Below are 25574 nucleotides of genomic sequence, written 5' to 3'. Positions count from 1 at the left end.
GTATGGTCCTACCGCTGCATCACAAGTGGTACAGAAAGAAGCCGGTATCGTTCAAGAAAAACATGATTTTCATGCAGGACAATGCTCCATCACATGCCTCCAACTACTCCACAAGCGTGGCTGGCCAGTAAAGGTCTCAAAGAAGATAAAATAATGACATGGACCCCTTGTTCACCTGATCTGAACCCCATAGAGAACCTGTGGTCCCTCATAAAATGTGAGATCTACAGGGAGGGAAAACAGTACACCTCTGGGAACAGTGTCTGGGAGGCTGTGGTGGCTGCTGCACGTGATGTTAATTGTAAACAGATCAAGCAACTGACAGAATCTATGGATGGAAGGCTGTTGAGTGTCATCATAAAAAAGGTGGCTATATTGGTCACTAATTTTTTTGGGGGGGTTGTTTTTGCATGTCAGAAATGTTTATTTCTAAATTTTGTGCTGTTATATTGGTTTACCTGGTGAAAATAAACAAGTGAGATGGGAATATATTTGGTTTTTATTAAGTTGCCTAATAATTCTGCACAGTAAGGCCGGGGTCACACATGCGAGTTTTACGGACGTAAGAGCGCAGAAACTACGTCCGTAAAACTCGCATTACATACGGCACAATTATTCTCAATGGGGCTGCTCCTATTAGCCGTATATTACGGTTCAGTATTATACGGCTTTCTACGGCCGTACAAAATCGCAGCATGCTGCGTTTGTCAGCCTATTGCGCAAATAATACGCCAATGAAAGTCTATGGGGGCGAGAAAAATACGGATTCCACACGGACCAGCAGTGTGACTTGCGAGAAATACGCAGCGGTGTTAGTGAAAAGTCGGTAATTCAATTGCCGGCTTTTTCCTTCTCCTTCACAAACCCGACATGATATGAGACATGGTTTACATACAGTAAACCATCTCATATCCCCATTTTTTTTGCATATTCCACACTACTGTTAGTAGTGTGTATGTGCAAAATTTGTGCACTGTAGCTGCTAAAATAAAGGGTTAAATGGCGGAAAAAATTGGCGTGGGCTCCCGCGCAATTTTCTCCGCCAGAGTGGTAAAGCCAGTGACTGACGGCAGATATTAATAGCCAGGAGAGGGCCCACATCTGCCCCCAGCCACCGCAGAAAAGGCACATCAGGAAGATGCGCCTATTCTGGCACTTGGCCACACTCTTCCCACTCCCTGTAGCGGTGGGATATGGGGTAATGAAGGGTTAATGCCACCTTGCTATTGTAAGGTGACATTAAGCCAGATTAATAATGGAGAGGCGTCAATTATGACACCTATCCATTATTAATCCAATTGTAGGAAAGGGTTAAAAAACACACACACACATGATTAAAAAGGATTTTAATGAAATAAACACAGCGGTTGTTGTAATAATTTATTGTTCTCGCAATCCATTTGCAAACCCTCGCTTGGCAAAATAATAAACGCACAATATACATACCTTCTGATGTCAGATCACGTCCCACGATGTAATCCATCTGAAGGGGTTAACTAATATTACAGGCAGGAGCCCTGCTAAATGCAGCGGTGCTCGTGTCTGTAATCCCCCGGCGAATGAATGAAATGTAGGTCATTGACCTACATTTCCTTCAGTCGCGGTGATGCGCCCCCTGGTGGATGTCCTCATATGACCTGGAGCGTGGGAAAAAGTTCCCAGGCTGCAGTTCATGAGAACATCCACCAGAGGGCGCCTCACCGCGACTCAATGTAAGTACAGATCCAGCTTTCCTTTCAGCACCTGGGGATTACAGGCACGAGCGAGTGGTTTATCGCAGCTCGTGCCTGTAATATTAGTTAACCCCTTCAGATGGATTACTTCGTGGGACGTGATCTGACATCAGAAGGTATGTATCTTGTGCGTTTATTATTTTGCCAAGCGAGGGCCTGGAAATGGATTGCGAGAACAATAAATTATTACAACAACCGCTGTGTTTATTTCATTAAAATCCTTTTTAATCGTGTGTGTGTGTGTTTTTTAACCCTTTCCAACAATTGGATTAATAATGGATAGGTGTCATAATTGACGCCACTCCATTATTAATCTGGCTTAATGTCACCTTCCAATAGCAAGGTGGCATTAACCCTTCATTACCCCATATCCCACCGCTACACGGGAGTGGGAAGAGAGTGGCCAAGTGCCAGAATAGGCGCATCTTCCAGATGTGCCTTTTCTGGGGTGGCTGGGGGCAGATGTTTGTAGCCAGGGGGGGCCAATAACCATGGACCCTCTCTAGGCTATTAATATCTGCCGTCAGTCACTGGCTTTACCACTCTGGCGGAGAAAATTGCGCGGGAGCCCACGCCAATTTTTTCCGCCATTTAACCCTTTATTTCAGCAGCTACAGCGCTGAAATTTTGCACATACACACTACTAACATTAGTAGTGTGGAATATGCAAAAAAAAAGGGGATATGAGATGGTTTACTGTATGTAAACCATGTCTCATATCATGTCGGGTTTGTGCAGGAGAAATGAAAAGCCGGCAATTGAATTACCGGCTGTTCACAGATATCGCGCTGAATGAAATCTAAATACAGAATATATATATATGTGTCTCAATGACATATATATATATATATATATATATATATATATATATATATATATATATATATATATATGTTTTCCCTAACATTTGAGCACATAAATCCATTAGATGTCGGTTTTGCAAGCCTGCGCGAAAATCTCGCAGTACGGATGCCATACGGATTACATACGGAGGATGCCATGCGCAAAATACGCTGACACACCCTGACTACGGATCAATATTTTGGGAACATTTCTCCGTATTACGGCCGTAGTACGGACGTATAATACGTGGCGTATTGTCTTACGCCAAGTGTGACTCCAGCCTAATAGTTACCTGCACAAAAAGATATCCTTCTAAGATAGCCAAATCTAAAAAAAACCACTCCAACTTCCAAAAATATTAAGCTTTGATATTTATGAGTCTTTTGGGTTGATTGAGAACATAGTTGTTGATCAATAATTAAAATAATCCTCAAAAATACAACTTGCCTAATAATTCTGCACCCAGTATATACAGTCATATGAAAAAGTTTGGGCACCCCTATTAATCTTAAGCTTAATGTTTTATAAAAATTGTTTTTTTTTGCAACAGCTATTTCAGTTTCATATATCTAATAACTGTTGGACACAGTAATGTTTCTGCCTTGAAATGAGGTTTATTGTACTAACAGAAAATGTGCAATCTGCATTCAAACAAAATTTGACAGGTGCATAAGTATGGGCACCCTTATCATTTTCTTGTTTTAAATACTCCTACCTACTTTTTACTGACTTACTAAAGCACTTTTTTTGGTTTTGTAACCTCATTGAGCTTTGAACTTCATAGCTAGGTGTATGCAATCATGAGAAAAGCTACTTAAAGTGGCCACTTGCAAGTTGTTCTCCTGTTTGAATCTCCTCTGAAGAGTGGCATCATGGGCTCCTCAAAACAACTGTCAAATGATCTGAAAACAAAGATTATTCAACATAGTTGTTCAGGGGAAGGATACAAAAAGCTGGCTCAGAGATTTAACCTGTCAATTTCCACTGTGAGGAACATAGTAAGGAAGTGGAAGAACACAGGTACAGTTCTTGTTAAGGCCAGAAGTGGCAGTCCAAGAAAAACATCAGAAAGGCAGAGAAGAAGAATGGTGAGATCAGTCAAGGACAATCCTCAGACCACCTCCAGAGAGCTGCAGCATCAACTTGCTGCAGATGGTGTCACTGTGCATCGGTCAACTATACAACGCACTGTGTTTTTTTACCGCCATGCATCACGCCTTTTTGCATTACCAAACAACTCAATCTTGGTTTCATCAGTCCACAGGACCTTCTTCCAAAAAGAAATTGGCTTCTCCAAATGTGTATTTGCATACCTCAGCCGACTCTGTTTGTGGCGTGCTTGCAGAAACGGCTTCTTTCGCTTCACTCTCCCATACAGCTTCTCCTTGTGCAAAGTGTGTTGTATAGTTGACCGATGCACAGTGACACCATCTGCAGCAAGTTGATGCTGCAGCTCTCTGGAGGTGGTCTGAGGATTGTCCTTGACTGATCTCACCATTCTTCTTCTCTGTCTTTCTGATGTTATTCTTGGCCTGCCACTTCGGGCCTTAACAAGACCTGTACCTGTGTTCTTCCATTTCCTTACTATGTTCCTCACAGTGGAAATTGACAGGTTATATCTCTTAGACAGCTTTTTGTATCCTTCCCCTGAACAACTATGTTGAATAATCTTTGTTTTCAGATCATTTGACAGTTGTTTTGAGGAGCACATGATGCCACTCTTCAGAGGAGATTCAAACAGGAGAACAACTTGCAAGTGGCCACTTTAAGTAGCTTTTCTCATGATTGCATACACCTAGCTATGAAGTTCAAAGCTCAATGAGGTTACAAAACCCAAAAAAGTGCTTTAGTAAGTCAGTAAAAAGTAGGTAGGAGTATTTAAAACAAGAAAATGATAAGGGTGCCCATACTTATGCACCTGTCAAATTGTGTTTGAATGCCGATTGCACATTTTCTGTCAGTACAATAAACCTCATTTCAAGGCAGAAACATTACTGTGTCCAACAGTTATTAGATATATGAAACTGAAATAGCTGTTGCAAAAAAACAATTTTTATAAAACATTAAGCTTAAGATTAATAGGGGTGCCCAAACTTTTTCATATGACTGTATATTAGATAGATAGAAGAAAAGCCGGCTATATATTAGATAGAAGAAAAGCCGACAAATCATGTGCGTGTTTTTATTTAGCCCATGATGGCGACCATCATGGGCTAAATAAAATAGCTCCTTATTCAGACAGTGGTGTGCTGCCTCCTCTTTTGGACTACTACATGCAAGGTTTGGTACATGCCTGTGGAAGCTATTTTGCACCCATATTCTTTCAATGCTGAATGTACTGCTCTATTTTTCTATTTCTTATATATATATATTAGATATAGATGTCAGAGACACACACATATGTATTTAAATTACATAGATAGAAGAAAAGCCGGTTCCGGTCCATGGGCACCCGGCCTCAGGCTACACTCTCACAATGAGCTTTGGTGAGTTTTTGATGTTGCAGATTTTCTGCACCTATTAAATAATTTAGGCTACTTGCGCTTTTTTACATGCGTTTTAATCGCTTTTTTTTGTCTCTTGTTGGAATGTCAAGTTATATATAAAGCTGCTTTGTTTTTGTTACTTCCTGGTATTTCGATTTTACAAATCTTAAGGCTGTGTGCACACGTTCAGGATTTTTCACGGCTTTTCGCTATAAAAACGCGATAAAACCGCAAAAAAAACCCGCATACATTAAGCATCCTATTATTAGAATGCAATACGCAATTTTTGTGCACGTTGCGCTTTTTTCCTCGCCGGAATCGCATTCCGGAAAAAAACGCAGCATGTTCATTCTTTGTGCGGAATTGCGGGGATTCCACACACATTCCGCATGTGGCTAGGCCAACCATGTGGGAAGTAAGCGGATGTGCGGTTGGTACCCAGGGTGGAGTGTGTCCTCCGGCGTCTCAGCTTCTCTGCACTGTGAGCGCCGGCCAGCCAGAAAGCGAGCACAGCGGTGACGTCTGACGTCACCGCTGTGCTTTCCGGCAGCTGTGCTTACACAGTGCAGAGAAGCTGAGACGCCGGAGGACACACACCGGAATGTGAGTATGTACTGTTTGTTTTTTTTACGTTTACGCTGGTAACCAGGGTAAACATCGGGTTACTAAGCGCGGCCCTGCGCTTAGTAACCCGATGTTTACCCTGGTTACCCGGGGACTTCGGCATCGCTCCAGCGCCGTGATTGCAACGTGTGACCGCAGTCCACGATGCTGGAGCGATAACCATACGAACGCTGCGACGTCACGGATCGTGCCGTCGTAGCGATCAAAATGGCACTGTGTGACGGTACCCTTATATCTAATGTATTTCCTGTATCATTATCTGTAACAGTATTTGCTATTTGTACAAAGCATAAATATTATATATAGTGTTTACACTTTTTTGTTTGTTAATTGCTCATAACACAGAAAACAAATGAAGTAGGGCCTCAAGCATGCAATGTGTGAGGACAAACACATTGCAAATTCAGATCTGCATTAAAAGCCTGTATTGCAATAAGCTTGTAAAATTTGCTATGAAAAACCTTTTACAATTCATGGTGTTTTTTTTTCTTTTATAAACATTTTAAAGAAGCCAATGTGAGACAGCCCTTAGGCTGCAGTCACACTATTAGTATTTGGTCAGTATTTTACATCATTTGGAAGCCAAAATCAGGTGAGGAACAATCAGAGGAAAAGTACTGTATATACTCGAGTATAAGCCGACCCGAGTATAAGCCGAAGCCCCTAATTTTGCCACAAAAAACTGGGAAAACTTATTGACTCGAGTATAAGCCTAGGGTGGAAAATACAGCAGCTACCGGTGAATTTCAAAAATAAAAATAGATGCTCCATACCGTTCATTATGGCCCCATAGATGCTCCATATAAAGCTGTGCCACATATAATGCTCTGCACCGTTCATTATGGCCCCATAGATGCTCCACATAAAGCTGTGCCATATATAATGCTCTGCACCATTCATTATGGCCCCATAGATGCTCCATATAAAGCTGTGCCACATATAATGCTCTGCACCGTTCATTATGGCCCCATAGATGCTCCACATAAAGCTGTGCCACATATAATGCTCTGCACCGTTCATTATGGCCCCATAGATGCTCCATATAAAGCTGTGCCACATATAAAGCTCTGCACCGTTCATTATGGCCCCATAGATGCTCCATAGAAAGCTGTGCCATATACAATGCTCTGTACCGTTCATTATGGCCCCATAGATGGGCCATAGAAAGCTGTGCCCCATATACAATGCTCTGCACCGTTCATTGTTGCCCCATAGATGTGCTATAGAAAGCTGTGCCCCATATACAATGCTCTGCACCGTTCATTGTTGCCCCATAGATGTGCCATAGAAAGCTGTGCCCCATATACAATGCTCTGCACCGTTCATTGTTGCCCCATAGATGTGCTATAGAAAGCTGTGCCCCATATACAATGCTCTGCACCGTTCATTGTTGCCCCATAGATGTGCTATAGAAAGCTGTGCCCCATATATAATGCTCTGCACCGTTCATTGTTGCCCCATAGATGTGCCATAGAAAGCTGTGCCCCATATACAATGCTCTGCACCGTTCATTGTTGCCCCATAGATGTGCTATAGAAAGCTGTGCCCCATATACAATGCTCTGCACCGTTCATTGTTGCCCCATAGATGTGCTATAGAAAGCTGTGCCCCATATATAATGCTCTGCACCGTTCATTGTTGCCCCATAGATGTGCCATAGAAAGCTGTGCCCCATATACAATGCTCTGCACCGTTCATTATTGCCCCATAGATGTGCCATAAAAAGCTGTGCCCCATATACAATGCTCTGCACCGTTCATTGTTGCCCCATAGATGTGCTATAGAAAGCTGTGCCCCATCTATAATGCTGCTGCTGCAATAAAAAAAAAAGACATACTCACCTCTCTTGCTTGCAGCTCCTCAGCATCCCGTCTCGTTGTCTCTCCGCACTGACTGTTCAGGCAGAGGGCGGCGCGCACACTAGTACGTCATCGCGCCCTCTGACCTGAACAGTCACTGCAAGAGGACGGGAAGACGGAGCGGCGCCCGGCGTGTGGAATGGGGACAGGTAACTATGTAATACTCACCTGCTCCCGGCGTCCCTGGCTCCTTATCCCGGACAGATGGTCTCCGGGTGCCGCAGCCTCTTCCTCTGTCAGCGGTCACCGTTACCGTCATTAGAGGAACTTTAATGAGCGGTCCCACGTGACCGCTGAACAGGGGAAGAGCTGCGGCACCGAAGACCGTGGGACGGGCAGGGGGAGCGCCAGGAACGCCGGGACTAGGTGAGTATGCGACAGTCCTCTCTCCCCTTCACCCGCCGACCCCACCGCCGATCATGACTCGAGTATAAGCCGAGAGGGGCACTTTCAGCCCAAAAATTTGGGCTGAAAATCTCGGCTTATACTCGAGTATATACGGTATAATAGAAACATATGCACCACTTCTTCTGTATTTATCACCCACTCCTGGCTTTGGCTTACAAATACTGATGAGAAATACTGACCAAATACTGATAGTGTGACTGTAGCCTAACTGTGGTGCGCCTGTGCAGTGCTTCTGAGAGGGAATCCCATCTTTGATGTGGCATGCATAGGTTCAGTGTAAGTTCTTGTGCTTTTAGTGTCAGTACAGACAGATAAAGGAGGTCGTCCATCTTTGTTGACAATTTTTTATCATACATAAATGCATGTATTTTTGTATATGCGTAATTTTTATAGTTGGGTTTTATTCAAACTTTTGCACTGTTTGCCTTATATAGCCTCTGTGCTGCATAATTGCCAGCTGCAGAATGAGTTAACTGAGAATCCATCATTGAACTCATTGGGATGGGTAAGCACATGGAGTAAGTGCACATCTCTTTTGTAGTCAAATTCCACCTGGAACCTGCCTATAAAAATATGCTAAAAGGAGTGAACAATTAGCTGTGCATATGCTCTATCCTTTGGAATTTCATACCCTTGTCTGTTGGTTGTTTTTTTTTAGCTCTTCTCAGCTGATTTATGACCACAGACCACATCAAAGTTGGGTGTGCCAAGAAACAAAAAATCTGTAAAAGTCAAAATGGTGAAAAATCTTCCATGTAACTACATTGAAAAAAAAATATTTTAGTCTCAAATACATGAAAAATTATATCCTAGGGGGCTGACAACCCCTTTTTAGCACATGGCATTATCAAATATGTTTTTATTTGTTAGATTTTATTTACAGTATGTTCAAGGAAAAGGGGGGGGGGGGTGATTTGTGTATGTGTATATATATATACACATATACATATATATACGGTATATACTCGAGCATAAGCCGAGCCGAGTATAAGCCGACCCCCCTAATTTTGCCACAAAAAACTGGGAAAACTTAATAACTCGAGTATAAGCCTAGGGTGGGAAATGCAGCAGCTACCAGTAAATGTCAAAAGTAAAAATAGATACCAATAGAAGTAAAATTTAATTGAGACATCAGTAGGTTAAGTGTTTTTGAATATCCATATTGAATCAGGAGCCCCATATAATGCTCCATACAGTTCATGATGGCCCCATAAGATGCTCCATATTAAAATATGCCCCATATAATCCTGCATAAAGGTTAATAATGGCCCCATAAGATACTCCATAGACACATTTGCCCAATATAATGCTGCACAAATGTTGATTATGGCCCCATAAGATGCTCCATAAAGATATTTGCCCCATATAGTGCTGCACAAACGTTATGGCCCCATATAGTGTTGCACAAACGTTATGGCCCCATAGTGCTGCACAAACGTTATGGCCCTATATAGTGCTGCACAAACGTTATGGCCCTATATAGTGCTGCACAAACGTTATGGCCCCATATAGTGCTGCACAAACGTTATGACCCCCATATAGTGCTGCACAAATGTTATGGCCCCATAAGATGCTACATACAGACACTTGCCCCATTTGCTGTTGCTGCGATAAAAAAAAAAAAAATCACATACTCACCTCTCCGTCGCTCAGGCCCCCGGCACTTTCAATATTCACCTGCTCCTCGTTCCGGCGCCGCTCCATCTTCAGCGTCTCCTGCACTGAAGTTGAGGCAGAGGGCGCGCACTAACCACGTCACCGCGCCGAGAGCGGGGGTGGAACGAGGAGCAGGTGAATATCGCGCAGCACTCCCCCTCCCCGTTATACTCACCTGCTCCTGGCACTGTGCACTCCCTGGTTCCCCGTCGCCGGCAGCTTCATCCTGTGGTGAGCGGTAACAGTGATTGCTCAATACAGGATGAAGCTGCCGGCGACAGGAAACCAGGGACTGCACAGCGCCAGGAGCAGGTGAGTATAATTAGACAGCCCCCGCTCCCCCTGCCCTGCCGACCCCTGGGTATGACTCGAGTATAAGCCGAGAGGGGGACTTTCAGCCCCAAAAAATGGGCTGAAAATCTCGGCTTATACATATTCCGCAGCGCTTTACAGTTTGCACACATTATCATCGCTGTCCCGATGGGGCTCACAATCTAAATTCCCTATCAATATGGCCTTGGATTGTGGGTGGAAACCGGAGTGCTTGGAGGAAACCCATGCAAACACGGGGAGAACATACAAACTCCTAGCAGATGTTGTCCTTGGTGGGATTTGAACCCAGGACTCCAGCGCTGCAAGGCTGCAGTCCTATCAACTGAGCCATTTCATATGGTTGGCTTCAACCTGCAATTCCTTGTACAACACAGTAATATTTTAAAATTTCCTACGGTCTATGAAGTACACAAGTATAAAAAAAAAAGTCTGACACGGGGGCCTTCAGTAATAACAATTCCTTTGGCACGCTGTAAACTTGTTAGGGTCAGAAGGGATGCTTGAGGTCAGACCGATTGGGTTGGAAAGGACACTTGAGTTCTGGATAATTTGGGTCAGAAGGGATACTTGGGATTGGTCCGATTTTAGCTGGGACACTTGTGGTTGGTCCAGTTTGGGTCAGAAGACACTTGGGATTCTGCCAATTGGGGTCAAAATGGACACTTGTGGTCGGGTCAAGATGGGTTGGAACACTGAGGGCCAAGCCAATTTGGGTCTTAAGGGACACTTGGGGTCGGCTCAATTTGGGTTGGAACACTTGGGGCCAAGCCAAATTGGGTCGGAAGGGACACTTGGTGTCTGGTCAATTTGGGTCGGGCCAATTTGGGTTGGATGGACACTTAGGGTTTGGTTGATTTGAGTTGGAAGTGACTGAAGAGACACTTGGTGTTGGACCGCTTTGGGTTGTAAGGGACACTTTGGTCAGGACAATTTGGGGTCAGGATGGACTATTGGGGTCGGGCAATTTGGGTCGGAAGGGACACTTAGGGTCTGGTTTTGAGTTGGAAGTGACAGAAGGGACACTTGGGGTCAGGCCAATTTGAGTCAGGATGGACACGTGGGGTCAATCTGGTTTGGGTGGGAATGGATACTTGAAGTCTGCCCCATTTGGCTTATAAGGGACTCTTGGGATCAAACCAACTGGGGTAAGAATGGATACTTGAGGTGGGGCCATTTTGGGTTGGAATGAAAACTTGGAGTTGGGAAGATTTAGGTGGGAAAGAACACTTGGGATTAGGCCAGTTTGGATTGGACGGAACACCTGTGGTTCGGCCAATTTCGGTCGAAAGGGACACCTGGGGTGGGGACAATTTGGGTTGGAATGAACACGTGGGGTCAGACAGATTTGGGTGGGAAAGGACACATGGAATCATGTTAATTTTGGGTTGGAAGGGATACTTGGGGTCGAGTAAATTTGGGTTGGGACACTTGGAGATGGGCCAGTTTGGGTTGGAAGGGACTCTTGGTCAGGTCGATTTTTGGCTGGGACACGTAGGGTCAGGCTGATTTGGGTTGGAATGGACACTTGGGGTTGGGTCAATTTGGGTTGGGATACTTGGAGTCAAGTTAATTTGAGTCCGAAGGGACACTTGAGGTCGGACCAATTTGGTTCAGAATGGACACTTGGGGTAAGTCTGGTTTGAGTAGGAAGGAACACTTGGGTCAGTCCGATTTTGGTCGGAAGGGATACTCGGGGCAGGTCCAATTTGGATGGGAAAGGACATTTGGGATCTGGCTAGTTTGAATAGAAAGGGACACTTAGGGTGGGGCCGATTTGGATGGGAAAGGACACTTAGGATCAGGACAGTTTGCATCGGAAAGGACACCTGTGGTCAGGCCAATATGGATTAGAAGGGACACTTGGGGTCGGAAGGGACCCTTGGGGTGGAGCCGATTTGAGTGGGAAAGGACATTTGGGATCGGTGCAGATTGGGTCGGAAAGGACATCTGTGGTCAAGCCAATTTGGGTTGGGACACTTAGGGTTGAGCCAATTTGGGTCAGAAGGGACACTTGGAGTCTTGTCAATTTAGGTCGGAAGGGATATTTGGGGTCGTGTTAATTAGGGTTGACACTTGGGATCGAGCCAACTGGGGTCAGACTAATCTGGGCCAAAATGAACACTTAGGGTCGGGCCGATTTGGATGGGAAAGGACATTTGGGATCGGGCTTGTTTGGATCGGAAGGGACACTTGGGGTCGGACCGATTTGAATGGGAAAGGACACTTTGGATCGGTCCAGTTTGAGTCAGAGGGAAATCTATGGTCAAGCAAAATTGATTTGGGACACTTGGAATCGAGACAATTTGGGTCAGAAGGTTTACTTGGGAGTCGAGTCAATTTGGGTCAGAAGGGATACTTGGGGTCAGGACAATTTGGATCGGGAGGGACATCTGGGGTCAGTTCAATTTGGGTTGGGACACTTGGGGTCGAGCCAATTTTGGTTGGAAGGGATACTTGGGGTTGGGCCAATTTGGATCTAAAGGGGCACTTGGAGTTAGGCCAATTTGGGTCGGAGGGGACTGTTTGGGAGAGGCTGATTTTGTTTGGGACACTTTGGGTCGTTCATGTTTGTGGTTGGAATGGACACTTTGAGTCAGTCCAATTTAGGTCAGGAGGAATATCCTGGGTCAGTCCGATTTCTGTCAAAATGGACACTTGGGTTCGGCCCGATTTAGATTGGAAGAGACACTTGAGATCAGCCCAATTTGGGTCAGAATAGATGCTTGGGGTCAGCCCAATTTGGGTCGGAAGGGACACTTGGGGTCGGCAAAGTTTGGGTCGGAAGGGACACTTGGGAGTCGAGCCAATTTGGGTCAGGACACTTGGGGTTGGGCCGATTTGGGTTGAATGGACCCTCAAGGTGGGGCTGATTAGAATTGGAAGGGACACTTGAGGTCGAGCCAATTTGAGACACTTACGACTGGTTCTAACCCTAACCAGTTAGGGTTATCTATTTTCAGAAAATACCTGTCCTTGGGAATAAGTTGTTACATATAATAAAAAACAAGCTTTGCATTACTCGCCTTCACCAGGTCCAGCTGATGAGTGTCCTGATAACATTTCTTGGCTGCAGCGCTGACGTCATGTCAACAGCACTGCAGCCAATCGGTGAGCTTGGCGGCTTAGACTGCTTTCACACTAGCGTCGTGCATTGCACGTCGCAATGCGTCGATGTGGAGAAAAAACGCATCCTGCAAAGTTGTCTGCAGGATGCGTAATTTCCCCATAGACTAACATTACCGATGCATTGCGACGGTTGCGTCGTGTTTTGGGGCACCGCCGCCACAAAAAAAGTTACATGTAACCTTTTTTTTGTGCGTCGGGACCGCCATTTTCGACCGCACATGCGCAGCCGAAACTCCTCCCCCTCCTCCCCAGACCTTACAATGAAGCAGCGGAAGCGCCAACGTCGGGCATTTTCTTCAGTTTGCCTCGGTACGTCGGGCCGATGCAGCGCGACGGCCCCGTACCGACGCTAGTGTGAAAGTAGCCTTATTCCGTCTACACGGGAAGCCTGAACCCGCTATACACATGCGATGAGTGTATTATATACGTACTGCAACTGTTGCTAGTGGACTTCACGCGCCGCAGGGACCCTGCACTCGCCCGCAGCGGGTCACCGGGTGCTCACAACGGCTTGGCGTGCACATGTGACCAGTATATGGTAACGTTACATACAGGCGACTTTCTGTGTGCACATCACCCTGTATCCTCCATGCTGCCTTCTCTGCCCTGCACCTACCATTAGATTGTGGCTGAGGAGATGACAGGCTCTGCCCTGATCTCGCTGTACAGGCCAGGCGGCCACTCTGGTGACTGCAGTCACAGACATTACACTGACAGGTATGTGGGAGGTTGTATTATTGGCAGCCTGTCCCTCCTGTCTGTCTGCAGCTGGCTCCAGGCTCGGGGGTGGGATGTGCTGATTTTCCAGTGGGTATTTGTTAGGTCAGACGCTGCTCTCTCTCCGGGTTATTTATTACCTCTCCCCCGGCGGCAGAGCTGCGGCTCCGGGGCTGCTGCCAACAACCGGCCCTGGCTCGTGGGGCCCGTGAAGGGGGTATGCCGAGCAGCGACAACATACATACAGGATGCAGGGCCGGACTTAGCCCAAAAGGCGCCCTGTGCGAGACTGCAGGACGGCGCCCCCCCCCCCCTCCAAACTTTGAAAGAAAACAATAACCCTCATTCCTCCTGGTATCTGTTTTGAACTGTGATTTCTGTTATGCTGTAATGTCTGTTGTCTGTATAAGTCCCCTCTATAAGTTGTAAAGCGCTGCGGAATATGTTGGCGCTATATAAATAAAATTATTATTATTATTATTATTATTATTAATAACTCTTTAATATTCACAACAACACGTTTACTTAGAAAACTTGTGTTTCCCTGCAAAACACTTGAAGAAACACTAATATTGCAATAACGGGAATTATAAAGTGCTTTAAAGCGGACCAAAAGGAAAAAATGACGCTTGGTCCAAAGCCATATGGGCTGACAGCCAATCAGAGTGCAGAGCGGCGGCCTGCAAGGCCAAACACCGCCACACCATGACCAGATGACATATTACCACCACAGTGATCGAATAATATCAAATACAAGGAACGAATACCACAACATCATGACCAGACCACATATTACCACCACATAGTGACTGAATACTACAATACTGATCAATAATAAAAAAAAACACAATACTATCACCATAAGTGCCATTATACACAGGAGATCTGTACTTAGTATGCAGCGTCTGTGTATAGGTAATACAGTGATCACCGGTGACATACACAGGACCTCAGTATATAGTATATAGTGTATAGTGTCAGTGTATAGGTAACACACTGACTCACCAGTGACATCTCTAGGTGAAGTCCTTCATCTTTCATCCCGCACAGACCGCCATCACTTCATCCAGCCAGGACTCGTCTCTGCAGGAAATAACACAGTTATCTCGAGTTCCACTTGCAGAACACATTACTTAATTTTCCCAACTTCTACATTACACCACATGAAGAAGGCGACATAGTGTCACTCTACACAGTAATAGGACCGCCCCTCCATTTAAAACAGTATACTCAAAAAATAAAATAAATACATCACTGCAGTAATAATATCCCTTAATTAGCCCCTATGGTAATAATATTCGCCATCCTGGCCCCCGTGTGTCTCATTCCTGGCGTCAGCCATATATTCTCCCATCCTGCCCTAATGAGTATCTATCCTGCCCCATATGATCTTCCCATCCTGCCCCATCTGTCTCCATCGTATCCATCCTGCCCCATCTGTCTCCAATCCTGCCTCCAGTGTCTCCAGTCATGACGCCATGTCTGTCATCCTGCCCCGTGTCTCCATTCTGCCCCTGTGTCAAGCATTCTGCCCGTGTCCAGCATTCTGCACCAGTGTCCAGCATTCTGCACCAGTGTCCAGCATTCTGCACCAGTGTCCAGCTTTCTGCCCCTGTGTCCAGCTTTCTGCCCCCTGTGTCCAGCTTTCTGCCCCAGTGTCCAGCTTTCTGCCCCAGTGTCCAGCTTTCTGCCCCAGTGTCCAGCGTTCTGCCCCAGTGTCCAGCTTTCTGCCCCAGTGTCCAGCGTTCTGCCCCAGTGTCCAGCTTTCTGCCCCAGTGTCCAGCGTTCTGCATCAGTGTCCAGCGTTCTGCCCCAATGTCCAGCGTTCTGCCCCTGTGTCCAGCGTTCTGCCCCTGTGTCCAGCGTTCTGCCCCTGTGTCCAGCGTTCTGCCCCTGTGTCCAGCTTTCTGCCCCAGTGTCCAGCTTTCTGCCCCAGTGTCCAGCTTTCTGCCCCAGTGTCCAGCTTTCTGCCCCAGTGTCCAGCTTTCTGCCCCCGTGTCCAGCTTTCTGCCCCCGTGTCCAGCTTTCTGCCCCCGTGTCCAGCGTTCTGCCCCCGTGTCCAGCTTTCTGCCCCCGTGTCCAGCTTTCTGCCCCAGTGTCCAGCGTTCTGCATCAGTGTCCAGCGTTCTGCCCCAGTGTCCAGCGTTCTGCCCCAGTGTCCAGCTTTCTGCCCCAGTGTCCAGCTTTCTGCCCCAGTGTCCAGCTTTCTGCCCCAGTGTCCAGCTTTCTGCCCCAGTGTCCAGCGTTCTGCCCCCGTGTCCAGCGTTCTGCCCCCGTGTCCAGCGTTCTGCCCCCGTGTCCAGCGTTCTGCCCCCGTGTCCAGCGTTCTGCCCCAGTGTCCAGCGTTCTGCCCCCGTGTCCAGCGTTCTGCCCCCGTGTCCAGCGTTCTGCCCCCGTGTCCAGCGTTCTGCCCCCGTGTCCAGCGTTCTGCCCCAGTGTCCAGCTTTCTGCCCCAGTGTCCAGCTTTCTGCCCCAGTGTCCAGCTTTCTGCCCCAGTGTCCAGCGTTCTGCCTCCCTGTGTCCAGCTTTCTGCCCCAGTGTCCAGCGTTCTGCTTCCCTGTGTCCAGCTTTCTGCCCCAGTGTCCAGCTTTCTGCCCCAGTGTCCAGCTTTCTGCCCCAGTGTCCAGCGTTCTGCCTCCCTGTGTCCAGCTTTCTGCCCTGCCCCCCCCCCTCCCGATCGCCGCTCTCAATAATAATTAAAAAAAAAAACAAGTTCTTCTTACCTGACCGCGATCCTGCTCTATCTGCTTATCGGTGGGGGCGGCCATCTTCCTGAGGCCGCGCGTGCGCAGGTGGAGTGCTCTGCTGCCCGGGGCTTCAGGAAAATGGCCGCGGGATGCCGCGCATGCGCAGATGGAGATCGCGGCGGCCATTTTTCTGAAGCCGAGAAGCGAACAGCCAGGTAAATTCTGCGCCGCCGGCGACCCGCCCCCCCGCATTGTGCCGCCCCCCGCATTGTGCCGCCCCCTTCCTACGCCACTGCCAGGGGGGGCCCGATGACCGGGGGCGTGGTAACCGGAACGCTGGCAGATGGAAATTTTAGAAAACGGCTGCCCCGTACCGGGTCGTACCGGCTGAATCCCACCCCTGATTTTGATGTAATGTGACATTAATCTGCTGAGCTCAATAAATGCGCCCCTTGTATGCTAACGAGCCTTGGCGCCCTGTGCGGCCGCACAGGTCGCACAGGGCAAAGGCCGGCCCTGCAAGGATGAGTGATGCAAAGGCAGCGTCGTGTGTCAGAAAACCGCGCCATATTTTTTTTTCCCTCCTAAAATGACTCACTTCAGGACAGAGACAGGTGAGGAGAATAGTAACCAATCAGATATCGGCAGTCATTTTAGCGCGCAGTGTGAGGAGAAAAAAGACCACGCCTGATTGGTTGCTATTTAAAGCTCCTCCTCTTTTGGATATGAGGTGACAGTCTCCTGACTATGTGTCCACAGCAGTCACTGTATGTCAGCCCCTTTACGTTTTCTGTGGTAGTTTTATTGTATAAACCAGTTCCCTGTTTATATAGTCACTTCTGCTAGTTTTTATCACCTAAAGTTCTCATAGTGTTTATATACCAATGACTTTATTGTACCCGAAATAGTGACCACCTCATAAGTGTCCTCATAATGGTGACCGCAATACTGTCCTCATAATGGTGACCGCAATAATGTCCTCATAATGGTGACCACCATAGTGTCCTTATAATGGTGACCACCATATTGTCCTCATAATGGTGACAGCCGTAGTGTCCTCATAATATTGACAGCCATAGTGTCCTCATAATGGTGACCACCATAGTGTCCTCATAATGACTTCCATAATGTCCTCATAATGGTGATAGCCATAGTGTCCTCATAATGGTGACCACCATAGTGTCCTCATAATGACTTCCATAATGTCCTCATAATATTGATAGCCATAGTGTCCTCATAATGGTGACCACCATAGTGTCCTCATAATGACTTCCATAATGTCCTCATAATGGTGATAGCCATAGTGTCCTCATAATAGTGATAGCCATAGTGTCCTCATAATGGTGACCGCCATAGTGTCCTCATAATGACTTCCATAATGTCCTCATAATGGTGATAGCCATAGTGTCCTCATAATGATGACCGCCATAGTGTCCTCATAATGATGCCCAACATAATGTCCTCATAATGGTGACAACCATAGTGTCCTCATAATGGTTTCAGTTATATAGTGTCCTCCATAATTGTGACAGCCATAGTGTCTTCCATAATGGAGACAGCCATTATGTCAAGGCTATGTTAAGTCAATGGGAAGGCTAAAAAAATGCCTGGAAGATGTCTTTTTAACATTTTGCTTAGCTTTTATTGAAGTGTTTCCCCCTCAAAAAACCATAGCGTTTTAATCATTGGTCAATAATATTTTTAAAAAAACAAGAAACACCAAAAAATAGAGAGAAAAAAAGTTCAAAAAAACGCCGCCAGAAAAAACATTGAAAAGGCTCCCTGGAGCTGACAAAAGACGTCAAAAAAGACGTGTTAGGTTTACAAAATTCCAGAAAAAAGTAAAGTTTCCTGAAGAGTCTTCTGCTTAAAAAAGGACGCTTTTGGCCGCCTATAAAATACGCCTTCTGCACATACTGTTACAGCCTTAGGCCGGCGTCACACTAGCGAGTTTCACGGACATATGAGAGGTGCAGAAAATACGGATTGCATACGGTACAATGATTCTCTATGGCCCAGCTCCTATCTGCCGTATTTTACTGATCCGTATTATACGGTCTTGTACGGCCGTAGAAAATCGCAGCATGCTGCGTTTGTCACCGTATTGCGCAAAAAAAATCGCCAATTAGTCTATGGGGGCGAGAAAAAATACGGATTACACACGGACCTGCAGTGTGACTTGCGAGAAATACGCAGCGGTGTTCTATAGAAAAGCCGGTAATTCAATTGCCGGCTTTTTCTTTCTCCTTCACAAACCCGACATGATATGAGACATGGTTTACATACAGTAAACCATCTCATATCCCTTTTTTTTTTGCATATTCCACACTACTAATGTTAGTAGTGTGTATGTGCAAAATTTGGGCTCTGTAGCTTGTAAAATAAAGGAAAAAATTGGCAAGTGCCGGGGCCATAGCGGGAAGGATGACCAAAAAAAGCCGGATCTGTGTGTGACTGGCCGTGTTCTGCTCCTCCTGCAACATTAGCTCAGCTGCGGCATCATTGACAACATGTGACTGATCACATGCTTGTGGCATCATGAAAGGTCCTCTACCTCCTGGATGTAGTCTTCTCCAGTATGGTAAGTATGTGCTCCGGCCACTGCTGCTCTGTGCAGCTCCGCTGCTGAGGTACGGCAGCCGCATTGTTCTGTGCTCCTCCGCGCACACTATCGGGCGGCTGCAGTGACTGGCGGAGAGCTGGGTGTGTCAGGGACCAGGTGCAGTTTGTGCGTGTTCACAGTTCTGTCTGTGCTGCGGATTCCCTGCAGATTTTACAAGTTCACACGTCCAGACCTTGCTGTGGATTCCGCACACATCTGCAGCAATCTATAGTACTATACAGGTAGTGGGAGTTACACCATCCCATTCACACACTGCAGAAAAATGCAGGATGTGAAACCTGCCGCGGACTTCATTCCATGTCAAGTGGACCAGTGGTCCCCACTCTACCTTCTCCGATTTTGCTGACAAAATTGTAAGGATGTCCATGTATGTTTGAAAAGAGGTTCTGTAAATTTTTAGGGCCAGATCTCAAATACATTGGGCACTGTTGACCTTTCACTGGAGGTTCCACCAAGCCTGTGGCTTCAGCTAAGAGGATTTTGCAAACTTTGGCACATAGCCATTAGAGTTCTATACTGGCTATGATGCTCAAATTTGGCATACTAGCTCAACTTTTGCTGGTAAACACGATAAAATTATTACCGGCTATGACAAAGCAATATTTTGGCCGCAATTTTGTGTCAAAGTAGCTTGAAAAACGCGTCACATAAAATTTATGCCAAACTTTGCCCATATATAACTCAAGACCAAAAACCAATAGTAACTGGTGCTTTGCCCTGTACACCAAACATCTACATGACTTTGCATTGCTGCAATATCACGGTCAAAGCATATGTATTTGTGGAAATATTCACACCCACATATGATGAAAAACTTAAAAAAAAACGAATTTTACCTATTTTTAGGTCAAATTTCTCAAAAAGGGTACCCCTAAAATATATTAATTCTGATATCATTAGAAAGAGCACATTTTTCTCTACAATGATCATTGTTTTTTTTTTGGAGTCTCTCAGTTTAAGAAATAAAAAATGCCACTGAACATGGTGTTATTTATTAATACGCAATGAATGGTAACTGCACTATTCAAACCCTTGCGTTGGTCCATGGTGGTTATACCACAACCAATTCCCTAAGAATTGGTATTATAATCCTATTAAGAATTGTAATAATGCTGTCTTTCGAGAATTGGCAGCCCCATCGCCTAGGAGCCATGGCCGATAGCCGTGCAAGGCGAGCCTCGGGCGGTCTCTTTATCGCCTGAGGGTGGGTGTCTTTGCCTAGGATCCCAAGCCTAATATTGGGTATCTTTTGTTGGTTCCCAAGCCATAATGTTCAGTCTAAGTGGTCTGGAATTGTTGCTGAATTTGCAACATAATCGGTTCAGAGGAGCTGTATTGTCGGCCCATTGCTGTCCAAAAAGGTCCAAATCTTGACATTGGCACCTAAAAGTTGGTCCATTAAGGCTATATCAGACGAATTCGGTGTCTCTGAACGAATGGTCAAACAAGCTCGAAATCTTAAATGTGAACATGGGATCTTAGCCTTACCTAGAATCAAGTGTGGCAAGAAAGTTTGTGAGGAAGTGAAGAAAAAGGTGCAGGCATTTTTTGAGGATGATGAATTCAGTCGAATGTGCCCTGGTAAAAAAGACTATGTATCAGTGCGAATAGCAGGAGAAAAAAAGCAGATGCAAAAGCGACTATTACTGAGCAATATGACGGAAATGTTTGTTGCCTATCGGGATCGGAATGGCCCTGAAATTAGATTTTCCAAGTTTTGTGAGCTTCGGCCAAAGTGGTGCGTAACCGTTGGATCTGCTGGAACACATTCCGTTTGTGTGTGTACCATTCACCAAAATGTCAAACTAATGCTTGCAGCATGCCCAATCAATGATGACTACAAAGAGCTCATATGCAAAATGGTCTGTGGAATTGAATCCAAGGACTGTATGCTTGGCCGTTGTGATAAATGCCCGGGTCCTGAAGTTTTAAAAGAATTTCTAGTCAATGTGTTTGTCAACAGTGACCCTGAAGATATTATTGAGTTCAAACAATGGATTGACACTGATCAAGACACGCTTGATACCAAACAACTGACTATAGAAGATTTCATTTAAGAATTGGTTCTGAAAATTTCTAAACTTTGTAGCCATCACTACATCGCCAAGCATCAAAGTTGATATCTGAAATCGTTGAAGGAAAATCTGAGACCTGGAGAGCTTGTGATCCTTATGGACTTTGCTGAAAATTACTCATTTATTGTTCAAGATGCCATTCAAGGTTTCCACTGGGAAAATAGTCAATCTACAGTACACCTATTTGTAATTTACTTCAAGGAGTTAAATGGTGAAGCTGCGCAGAACATCAGCTTGTGCATAATCAGTGATTGCTCACGACATGACACAGTTGCAGTCCACACTTTCTTAACAGTAATTGTGGAGTATCTCAAGACTCTCATCTATGGGATTCGTCATATCCACTACTTCAGCGATGGATCTGCAGCCCAGTACAAAAATTTCAAAAATTTTCTCAACTTGTGCCACCACAATGCTGATTTCAATATCAGCGCTGAATGGAATTTTTTTGGTACCAGTCATGGAAAGTCGCCCTGTGATGGGATTGGAGGGACAGCAAAGAGGTTGGCAGCTCGTGCCAGTCTTCAACGCCCATCTGAAAACCAAATACTGACCCCGGTGGATTTATTCAACTTTTGCAACAAGCAACTGCATGGAATCAAGTTTTTTTTTTTGTTCCAAAAGAAAAAATTGACGAAATACGGGTAGTTCAAGAGGAAAGGTTCAAAGATGGACATATGATTGCTGGAACAAGAGAAAATCACCAGTTTGTGCCAATTGATGACAAAAAGATTCGCATTTCAATGGTGTCAAATGACCCATGATCTTTCATTGCCCATGTAGATAGATCTGTCAGATCAGAAATGCCTTTTGTGCCAATTGCAAACCTCCAGCCAGGGCAATACATTGCCTGCATTTACGATAGGAACTGGTGGATTGGAAATATTTCTGAAATTTCAGTCGACGAGCATGATGCATTAATAAATTTTATACATCCTCATGGACCAGCTAGCTTCTTTCACTGGCCTGTGAGAAATGATACATGCTGGATTCCCGAGCAGTCAATCATTGCAATAATTCCAGCACCAGCTGCAACAGCAATGGGCCGACAATACAGCTTCTCTGAACCGATTATGTTGCAAATTCAGCAACAATTCCAGACCACTTAGACTGAACATTATGGCTTGGGAACCAACAAAAGATACCCAATATTAGGCTTGGGATCCTAGGCAAAGACACCCACCCTCAGGCTTCGGAACCTGCGATAAAGAGACCGCCCGAGGCTCGCCTTGCACGGCTATCGGCCATGGCTCCTAGGCGATGGGGCTGCCAATCCTCGAAAGACAGCATTATTACAATTCTTAATAGGATTATAATACCAATTCTTAGGGAATTGGTTGTGGTATAACCACCATGGACCAACGCAAGGGTTTGAATAGTGCAGTTACCATTCATTGCGTATTAATAAATAACACCATGTTCAGTGGCATTTTTCATTTCTTAAACTGAGAGACTCCAAAAAAAAAACAATGATCCTTGTAGAGAAAAATGTGCTCTTTCTAATGATATCAGAATTAATATATTTTAGGGGTACCCTTTTTGAGAAATTTGACCTAAAAATAGGTAAAATTCATTTTTTTTTAAGTTTTTCATCATATGTGGGTGTGAATATTTCCACAAATACATATGCTTTGACTGTGATATTGCAGCAATGCAAAGTCATGTAGATGTTTGGTGTACAGGGCAAAGCACCAGTTACTATTGGTTTTTGGTCTTGAGTTATATATGGGCAAAGTTTGGCATAAATTTTATGCGACGCGTTTTTCAAACTACTTTGACACAAAATTGCGGCCGAAATATTGCTTTGTCATAGCCGGTAATAATTTTATCTTGTTTAGCAGCAAAAGTTGAGCTAGTATGCCAAATTTCAGCATCATAGCCAGTATAGAACTCTAATGGCTATGTGCCAAAGTTTGCAAAATCCTCTTAGCTGAAGCCGCAGGCTTGGTGGAACCTCCAGTGAAAAGGTCAACAGTGCCCAATGTATTTGAGATCTGACCCTAAAAATTTACAGAACCTCTTTTCAAACATACATGTACATCCTTATAAATTTTCAGCAAAATCGGAGAAGGTCGAGTGGGGACAATTTTTAAAACTGGTCCACTTGATGTGGAATGACCCCATAGCCTGAGTAGGGTGAACTCATCAGTAACCTGCGGATTCACTCACAAAGCCGCAGCGGGTATTTCCTGCAATGTGTGAACATGGCCCAGAGTTAAAGAATAAATGTAAGCTGAGCTATATGCTACGTGGCTGTGCTATATGCTACATGGGCTGTTATATGCTACGTGGCTGTGCTATGTACTATGTGGGCTTTGTTATATGCTACTGTATGTGGACTGTGCTATATGCTACGTGGGCTGTTATATGCTACCCGACTGCTATATGCTACGTGGGATGTGTTATATAATACGTGGGCTGTTATATGCCACGTGGCTGTGTTATATACTACGTGGGCTGTGTTATATGATATGTGGGCTGTGCAGTATACTACGTGGCTGTGCTATATGCTACGTGAGCTGTGTTATATACTATGTGGGTTAGGTTCACCCCTGGTTAAGGGGGCATAGTGGTGGTTGTTGACATCTTCAGCTCTTATCCCTGATAAATATCCAATGGGTTTTGTATTTTTTTTATAATGTTGTTTGCTATGTTTAATTGTGACATTCATTTTTTGACTAGTAAACCAATATACATCAGTTGTCAAAAGGATTTTTCTTATAAAGCAGACTGAGATCTGGACAGCTGGGGTAAATATCACTTACATTCAATGTTCATATCATGTAATATGAGGTTTGGCATTTAGATGGGTAGCTTGAAGTTGTCAGTCGTACGGGTAGTGATCTTAACCTTTTTACTACTGGATATTATCATCTGTAAAGGGCTTGTTCACATGTTGCATTTTTTGCCATGAAAAAAATAAAAGTAGCACGCGTCTTGTTTTTTTTTCCTGGCAGATTTGAACTTCAAATCATTTTTTCAAACTGTTAACTACTTCAGCGTTTTTGCAGAGTTTTTCACCCTTTCAAATGAATGGGAAAAAAATTATGGAAAGAAATGCTTATTTTATGCAGCGATTTTCCTGCCAGCACGCTGCGTTGTCGGCAGAAAAATCTGCTGCAAATACAAAAGTTATACAGATACCCTTATTGTCATCCATGCAGTGTGTGGGTCCTTCAGCTGCTACCAGCAGTTATAATAAATGCCCCCACTGATGTTTTTTTCTACTGGGGAACACTTATTTTTCAGCCTACACTGGGAGACTTAAATACCTTTTGGTAAAGGCTCTAGTTATTAAAATAATGTATATGTACCTTGGCTCCCCCTAAGCATTTGTTTTTGTGAAATATACGAGGGGCGTTTTATTAAAGATTTCCCCTGACCCACTTCCTGTGGACTGAGAGCAATGAAACTTGGCACAGTTATTAGTCCTTCTCTACATAGGTGCCATCTAGGGACACACACTTCTCTTCTCCCATCTCTTTAAGCAACTGTAAACACCTCGCTTTTAGAAGTCGACCGGTTGCTCCGAAAGCAACGTTGTGACTTCAGAAATCAGAGTCTCATCATCTGGAAAATGCTTGCCCTTCAAAAATAACTTCGTTGTTGGATAGAGGTAGAAGTCCGATGGTGCGAGGTCGGGTGAAAAAAGGGGGATGCGGTAGAATTTCAAAGCCACAAGAGCATGCTTCCATTTGGGCAACATATGAGTTGTGAACTGGTGCATAGTTTTGCAGAAGGCGGACAACTTTGGTGAGCATGCCACGTCTCTTGGTTTTGATGGCCTTCTACAATTTTGCAGCTGTGAAGAATAGTATGCCCCAGTGATCATGGTACCATTTCCTAGGAAATCCATGAATACTGCTCCGTGTTGGTCCCAAAATACTTTGAGCATGACTGTCTGCCAAGGGTTGGGCACGTGCCTTCTTTGGAGGCGGTGAGTCATGATGCTTCCATTGCACTGGCAGGACTTTAGTCTCAGGATCATAGTGATGGACCCAACTTTCATCCTGTGTGATCAGTCTGTTGAAAAAGTCCTGGTTTCCATGGCACATCGTCAATAGAGCCTGAGAGCATTTGACTCGTTCCTGCTTCTGGAAAGGTATGAGCAGCCAGGGAACCCAGTGAGCGGATACCTTATGCATATGAAGATGGTCTTGGATGACCCCACACTAATCTTGACGTTTTGGGCTAGGTGGCAAATGGTTACACGGCTATTTTCCTAAATGGCGACCTCCACTTGCTGGATGGTGTGTTCATCAACAGCAGAGTGGGGTCGCCCTGGAATTGGAGCTGTTTGCACCAAAGTCCGACCACATTTGAATTGACGATGCCAGTTATTGACTACATCATATGATGGGGAATCATCACCATAAACTTCTTTCATCTCATTGAACGTCTCCT

General features: G+C 45.2%; 1 protein-coding gene and 1 long non-coding RNA gene across 17 annotated transcripts in view; one reads left to right on the top strand and one right to left on the bottom strand.

Moving 5' to 3' along the window:
* The window catches only part of LOC143768828 (uncharacterized), a 252489-nt gene extending 235362 nt beyond the window's left edge, over nt 1-17127 (bottom strand). For 10 of the 15 annotated variants that reach the window (XR_013214059.1, XR_013214058.1, XR_013214060.1 and 7 more), the window contains exon 1: nt 13685-13982. Coding sequence is in view for 4 of the 15 variants with exons in the window: in XM_077257457.1 (XP_077113572.1) it covers nt 13685-13774 (90 nt within the window). In the remaining 11 variants the exon portion in view is untranslated. Of the gene's footprint in view, nt 1-13684; nt 13989-17070 lie in introns of those variants that run through there. The other 5 variants (XR_013214068.1, XR_013214067.1, XR_013214062.1 and 2 more) reach the window with 5 other exon arrangements.
* Nucleotides 13506-25574, top strand: part of LOC143768829 (uncharacterized) — a 142272-nt gene continuing 130203 nt past the window's right edge. Inside the window, exon 1 of one of the 2 annotated variants that reach the window (XR_013214071.1) lies at nt 13506-13785. This is a non-coding gene — a long non-coding RNA (uncharacterized LOC143768829). Of the gene's footprint in view, nt 13786-17196; nt 17240-25574 lie in introns of those variants that run through there. The other variant, XR_013214072.1, reaches the window with a different exon arrangement.

The sequence above is a fragment of the Ranitomeya variabilis genome, chromosome 4 (assembly GCF_051348905.1).
Source record: "Ranitomeya variabilis isolate aRanVar5 chromosome 4, aRanVar5.hap1, whole genome shotgun sequence".
NCBI classification, from domain to species: domain Eukaryota; kingdom Metazoa; phylum Chordata; class Amphibia; order Anura; family Dendrobatidae; genus Ranitomeya; species Ranitomeya variabilis.
This window is presented reverse-complemented; position numbering and strand designations above follow the sequence as displayed.